We start from the raw sequence: 7,605 nt of genomic DNA on the forward strand, positions 1-7,605 counted from the left end.
TTACAATATACAATAGACAATTAACAAAAACAAGTATTACAAACCAAAACCCAAATAAACAATCCTGGGGGGGGGGGGTTGCAAGCATGTAAACAATCCATATAGTATACAAAACAGGTGGGTGGACAATACGCAGCATTAGACAGGTACTGAAGAAGTGAAGAAGAAAAGTGAAAGACTGGACCCTCAGTAAATTTACTGACAGTTTGTTAAAATCACTGACTTTTACAACTGTTCATAAATATCAGGGGCTGATAATTTGTCGTGCTGTGCTGACTTTTGTAATTGTAAACTAGGCAAGTTAATTGTTATGTGTATTGTCAGTGTTTCCATATTTTGTTTATACAGTTTAAATATTGATTGACTTAGTTTTTAATAGGAGTTCTGTAATTTTTCAGGTTGTCAGTAAAAAAATGTACTCCATCAGTAAATGTCCCATGTTTTGTCAGTAACAAATGCCGCAGTCGGTTTGAGACCATATGCAGCCAGCTTTCTGCCTCCATAACAGTGTCCACCTCCCGTTTCCAATCAGCCAACGTAGGGCAAACAGCCTGCTTACAAAAGTGAGGAACCAGGCTCTTTGTGGCATTTAACAGATGAGGAGTGCCACTATTCTTATATAACTTGGCGGAAGAGGACGTGTCATGGAACAGGAACTGCAGTGGAATGCACTTGATGGGTCGGAGGGTCATTTTTTTAATCCAAGGAATGATAGCCTTCCAGAAGTTCCTCATTTTAGGGCATGTCCACCCAAAATGGAGGAAAGTGCCCCACCAGCAATGAGAGCCACAGCATATATTTAACAAATATTAACTACTTGCCGACCAGCTGCCGCAGTTGTGCTGCGGCAGGTTGGCAAGGCTGCGCGAATCGCCATCATTGTATGTCAGCCATTTTAAGAAGCCAGAGCCAATGCGTGTGGCCGGAGGCTGCGATGTCCGCCGGCCACCCGCAATTGCTCCTCAGAGAGCCAAAACGGGGATCTGTCAATGTAAACAGACAGATCCCCGTTCTGACAGGGGAGTAGCAAGAGATCTGCTGTTCCTAATGATCAGGAACAGCGATCTCTCTCTACTCCCTTTCAGTATTATTTATTGGCATATTTATTAGAGCAAAAAGTAAAAAATATTATTTTATTTTCGCTCTTTTTTGTTTATAGCGCTAGAAATCAAAACCACAGAGGTGATCAAATATCACCAAAAGAAAGCTTTATTTGTGGGAAAAAATAGACATACATTTTGTTTGGTTATAATGTCGCACGACCGCGCAATTGTCAGTTAAAGGGACGCAGTGCCGTATCGCAAAAAATGGCCTGGTCATTAAGGGGACAAATCCTTCCTGTCCTTGAGTGGTTAAAGGGGCTGAAAAGTCCTCCCTTACATCAGGATCAGGTGCCCCCTTACATCAGAAGTGGATACCATAGGCAGCCTTTCTTGACCTTAATCCTCAATCATTGCACATTGGATAGGATACTACACTGACCCTTGCTGTGCGGTGGATGTAGCCTGCAGGCCATAGTTTGGAGACCCCATCCTAGAGCATACTACAAATTTGGAGCATATGCAGATTAAAGCAACTTTAAATATGGTCAAAATTTAAAGCTCCATGTCTGCACTAAAATTACTAGAACCAGCCTATATTTAACAGAGAACTTTGGTATTATTAGATATTGTTTAAAAGTGAAAAGATACTGAAATCACTAATTTCAGAAATCCTGTCTCTACATATTCCAATAGGCGCTCCTGACTGTCCAAAGAATACATAGCAGAAAAAATAAAAAAATAAAAAGTTATGGAGTCCCCACTCCTCCAGTGGTTATTATTTGTGACAGATTTACCCTTAACTTAAGCCTACTTCAAATTTTAAAGGACTGTAAGACTTAAAAAGGCACAGTGAGGCAATGGCTCAGGAATCTGTTTGCATTGTTGAACAGTTGTCTCTCAGTCCAGGCCATGAAACATGAAACTGTCAGGATTGCGTCAAACAAGTTATTTTAGTGTGTGAGCCATGAATGAAGACAGACTGAATCATGTTGTTATGTAGAGTAATATTTACCAATAATGTAACATGTGACAGGGGCTAGGAATGCAAGACATGCTTGGAAGTTTTCATCTCGGTATAAAAACTCTAGTTGTTTGTAACCTCTATAGAACACACTGAAGGCTGGATTCGTATTATTGCTGCAACAGAGAACTTTGTGGCAATACAATGCTGTGCCTTCAGCTCCAGAGCAATACTGCATCCTGGAAACCCTTCCTGCAGCCTCTGTGGCCAATATCTGAGGATGTCTTCTCTACAATGGAGCAAGACATGATTAGGATGGTGGAAGAGATAAAAGCTAATATCAGAAGGGTAGATCATTTCCACCAACAGCTGATGCAGGAGATGAATATTGGAGAGAATAAGGTTCTACCAATGATGACAAGCAGTGACATCAAGTCTACAGAAGCTGGATTTGTGCTTAGTCTGGGAGTTCAGGACTTTTGTCCCCAAGAGTTGACTGTCAAGGTTCTGGGCCAGAAGTTACTGGTGACTGCAGCCAAGGAGACGAAGAACCAGGATGGTAGAGGTTCCTATTCCTACAAATGTCAGATCTTCAGGAAGGAAACAGATCTTCCTCAAGAAGTAAAGGCAGAAGACATCAGCTGCACATTGACGATGGAAGGTCAGCTACGGATAGAAGCTCCCTGGAGAAGCATACCAGCTGTGGAGGAAAGGACTATCCACATCCAGTTAACAGCTCCACAGGGGACAGACCAAAAGGACAATGTTAATGAATCAAAAGACACCAAAGAGTAAATGTCTACATCTGATTCATTTTATCATTGTATGTTTAAATGTGTTCATTGTTGTGATTTAAGCATTTTTCAGTGTAAACCTATAAATCTCTTTTTATCATTCTACAATTTTTTAATTTCTTTTAATGTTAAATAAGTAGGTTGATTATTCTAGTTTGCTATGGGTATAATATTGGTCTAAGGGCTTACTCACACAAGTTAATGGGGGGGGGGGGGGGCTGTAAAAACAGGCAGCTGAGTAAAATGTTTTACGGCCACCCACCCAGATCTTAACATTACAGCCTGACAGGGCAGGAATTTTTAACTTGGTTCGTAGAATTTGACAGGCATCAATCACCTGTCAAACTCACCCATTGAGTTCAATGGGAGAGCACCGCAGCTACGAGCCGAACACTTACTAGAAAATCCCCATTGGACTTGGAAAAAAAGAAGGAGTTCAGGAGGCAGCAAGATTGCTTTCTGCGTGTCTGCCAACTGCTGCTATAACACCCTCTGAAAGCGATCCATCATGAATCGCTTTTCACAGAGCGGTAAGCATTGCTGTAAGTCTGAAAGAAGCCTAATACAATATAGTTGTTAGGTGCAATACACAGAAATTGTAGCAATCATGCGAAGAGAGCATAATCCCTCCCAACTGCAGGGAAAAGGGGAAATGTGGTAATTGTATGAGTTTTTAATCCTGCCTATTTGAAATCTGAGATTTTATTTGAGTAAAATCATTCAGCACACATGCCAGTTATCAGGAGATTGGGTCTAAACTCCTATTTATACCTTGTACATGTCAAGAATGCAAACCACTCAATGCAAATGAATGCATATATTAAAAAATGCACAGGTTTATAAAACACAAAAGGTGAGAATTAGGCAGAGACCTGATCATAACGGGCCATGAATAGGTACATGGACGATATCAAAGAGGTTAATTTTAACCTGCACTAAGTGGATGTTATTTATACCTTTTAACTAGATATAATGGGATTGATTTACTAAATGCAAATAGGCTGTCCACTTTGCAGGGGAATTTTTCGTAGATCTTGGAGAATGTAGTGAAATTGCACTTTTCAAATAATCCAATCACGTGCAAGAAAAAAAACAAAAAACACCATTCTTTGTTTGCACAGGATTTGATGATGGAAGTCAGCAGTGCTTAACATCATTCACCAAGCTCTGGGGAAGGTACCCTTGCAAAGTAAACAGCCTATTTGCCTTTAGTAAATCAACCCTAGGGCGTTCAGTTCACAAAGTGTTTTTTCCTATTTTCCTTATTTCTTTGATACAGACGCTGCTCGGGCACGTTACTGTTAAAATGTTGTGCTTAAGCCACAATCAAATTAAATGAAGTTGAGAAAGTAAAAAACTGACTGCAACACTCACTGATATTCACACACAAATATTTAAAGACAACCAGAAAAAAATTGTATTGCGCTGTCAGGAAAACTTCTAATCAAATTTATAGTGTATAGCACTAAGTTGCCCCATGGAAAACGTCCCATTGGACTAAACGTGCATAGGGCAGAGTTTAGGGGTGACATCATCACAACTGCCCAGAGAGTCGGTGGTGCTGTGCAATATGCTTGTAATACTATGTACTTTGTGAGTACCCACTTGGGTACTTCACTATGGAATTTTCTTGGTATGTGTTTTTGCTGCTGAGACCGGTATATGAGAAGTGATCCACTGACCACTTTTGGGGCATGACATTCATGAGAGAGTGAGGCTTGCTGAGGTGTGAGAGGACGAGAGCTGGAGCCATCCATCCATGCATCCGTGCAGAATTTGTCATCTTTTAAATGCTAAATGGGGTCTAGGGATTTTGTAAGTGGCATTATATTCACTTGGTGGTTGGTGCACAGCAGTTGTATGAAGATTTTGCACTCTTTTGGTGGACTCTGATATGTTGTTTGTAGGACTGTATTTATTTTTGATTTTGTTTGTTATACACTAGACATTGAATTAGAAGTTTTCCTGACAGTGCAACACTATTTTTTCAGTTTACATTGCTGTAACACAGATGAACACACCATACACATGTTAGTGCGTTGCAGTGTCATTCTTTTTTCAGTGGCATCACAATGTATTAAGGGATTGCAGTTGCGTTGCAGGGCACTAGAGCATACAATTGCTTACTGCCATGCTTCTGTGTTGTTATAAATGGTGCAAGTTCATTTTTATGTTCTTTCTAATGCCATGGCAGCCAAGTTACAATCTGACCATGCAATCTTTGTACCATCAGCTTACGATTTACTAAAACTATGTACTACCTGCCCCACTATCTAATCAATAAGCCTGCAATCAAACAGGCCCTTGCACTACATGCATAGTTGCCAACATTGTAAAAAAAAAATGTGGGACACTTTTGTGGCTGTAGGCGGAGCCGTAAATAATTAGGGGGCGGGGCATTCATTTGTAGGCATGGCCTAGGAAAAATATACAAGTGCGGCGTGCGAAACGCGTCGCTGCGAAAAATGGGCCTGGTTTATGCGACATAGTGGGCTTGGCTTAAATGGGCGTGGCTCAAGAGGGTGTGGTTAGAGTCTGAGATGAATGAGGGATGGAGACGGAAAGGGGGAAAGGGGGAGAGGGGGAGATGGGGAGAGGGGGAGAGGGGGAGAGGGGGAGAGAGAAATGACGGGACAGCAGCCCCAGATCCTACACAATAAAAATATGTGTATTCTAGAAAGTTTAACAGATAAAGATACTCCAAACACCTGGTGTTAGCACTTCAATCATCCCGCCACCATGGTTGTTATGGTGTCAGGATGATTGAAGTGCATTATTTCTATTATTACATTGTAATATAAAATGAAATCATTCAACTCACCATAATGCCGAATCAGTGGGATCCCTGAGCGTGTCACTAGCCACGTTGCCTGCCACCAGCCGTCTGTCCTTGCGTCAGATGTCCCAGCAGAGTCCGTCCTTGCATCAGGTGTCCCAGCAGAGTTCGTCCTTGCATCAGGTGCCCCCAGCGGAGCCCCCCTTACATCAGATGTCCCCAGCGGAGCCCCCCCTCACATCAGGTGTCCCTGGTGGAGCCCCCCTCACATCAGGAGTCCCCAGTGGAGCCCCCCTCACATTAGGTGTCCCCAGTGGAGCCCCCCTCACATAAGGTGTCCCCAGCAGAGCCCCCCCTCACATCAGGTGTCCCCAGTGGAGCCCCCCTCACATCAGGAGTCCCCGGCGGAGCCCCCCCTCACATCAGGTGTCCCCAGCGGAGCTCCCCCTCACATTAGGTGTCCCCGGTGGAGCCCCCCCTCACATCAGGAGTCCCCAGCGGAGCCCCCCCTCACATCAGGTGTCCCCAGCGGAGCCCCCCTCACATCAGGTGTCCCCGGCAGAGCCCCCCTCACATCAGGTGTCCCCGGCAGAGCCCCCCCTCACATCAGGTGTCCCCGGCAGAGCCCCCCCTCACATCAGGTGTCCCCGGCAGAGCCCCCCCCTCACATCAGGTGTCCCCGGCAGAGCCCCCCTCACATCAGGTGTCCCCAATGGAGCCCCCCTCACATCAGGAGTCCCCGGCGGAGCCCCCCCTCACATTAGGTGTCCCCAGTGGAGCCCCCCTCACATCAGGAGTCCCCGGTGGGCCCCCCCTCACATCAGGTGTCCCCAGTGGAGCCCCCCTCACATTAGGTGTCCCCAGTGGAGCCCCCCTCACAGGTGTCCCCAGTGGAGCCCCCCCTCCCATTAGGTGTCCCCAGTGGAGCCCCCCTTACATCAGATTCCCACAGCGGTGCGGAGCGCCCTCCCCCCTACCTCAGAGGTCACGTGTCCTAGTGTGTCCGGGGAGAGTGGGAGGAACGGCAGTGCAGAGGGCTGGAGAGGCGGAGTTCCGATCTCAGCCGAGAGACAGGGGGAACAGATTTCGACGGGAAACCATTCTCGGCACAACACCGGCCGCATGGCTAGAACCCCCGCCCCTTTCCATAGCAGACTGGCAGGGGGTAGGCGGGGCGAGGCGGGGCGAGGCGAGGCGGAGCGGGGCGGAGGGTGGGCGGTGACGCAGGAGCTCCGTCTAGCCCCCGCCCCGCTGCCAGTCTTCCTGAACTTCTTTAAGATGGCGGCCGGCGGAGACAATGTCCGGCCGCGGACCTCTAGCGGCGGCGAAAATCTAGAAGAACCGGATTTCTCGGGACATTTCCCGGGACACCACAAATTCGGGAATGGAGTCCAAGTCCCGGGAATGTCCCGGGAAATCCGGGACAGTTGGCAACTACGTACATGCATTGTTGGTAAATCTAAAAGACATTGTACAGTCAGATTGTAACATGTGAGGTGGGCTTTACATCTGAATGCAGTGCACAGTAAACACATACATTTCAAGTCAAAAGGCTGCCTTTGCTTGCAATGTAAATACATCTCCTGTAGGACACACTGCACTCAGAGATGCCCAATTTAATGCAAACCAGGTCAAACACATGCCCAGAATGGTTATCTATACTGTATCATTGTGGTAAATGGCAATCTGATGACCTGCATTGGACCAAATGCTTCATCAAACACAGGTAAACAACACCCCTGTATACAATCCCCTACAGTGATAAAAGCTCCAAGTTGTCTGGGATTCAACCTACCCACTCAAAACTGGTTTGGGGTGCAGTTGCCCATTAATTGGCTGTCTGCAGGCACAAGCAACTGCAAAGCAATCAGGAAAAGATTTATATAATAGATACTATGGAGACAGTTGTCAAGGCATGACTTTTATACTGTATGTTTAAAGAGATAACATAATTGGTATGAGCAGTTATTGCTAGAGGGATTAGCATTTAAATGGAAATATCAATCACATAATCCAGAATGACGGTGCTTC

At 45.4% G+C, this 7,605-nt stretch overlaps 1 protein-coding gene across 1 annotated transcript; it reads left to right on the top strand.

Moving 5' to 3' along the window:
- Positions 1–2,121: 2,121 nt before the first annotated feature.
- Positions 2,122–2,900, top strand: LOC141114095 (heat shock protein beta-11-like). Its single transcript, XM_073607573.1, has one exon. It carries the CDS (start codon positions 2,209–2,211, stop codon positions 2,797–2,799), a length of 591 nt encoding a protein of 196 aa, XP_073463674.1. The 5' UTR covers positions 2,122–2,208; the 3' UTR covers positions 2,800–2,900.
- The last annotated feature ends 4,705 nt before the right edge of the window (positions 2,901–7,605 follow it).

This window comes from Aquarana catesbeiana, linkage group LG12, assembly GCF_042186555.1.
Source record: "Aquarana catesbeiana isolate 2022-GZ linkage group LG12, ASM4218655v1, whole genome shotgun sequence".
Lineage (NCBI taxonomy): Eukaryota > Metazoa > Chordata > Amphibia > Anura > Ranidae > Aquarana > Aquarana catesbeiana.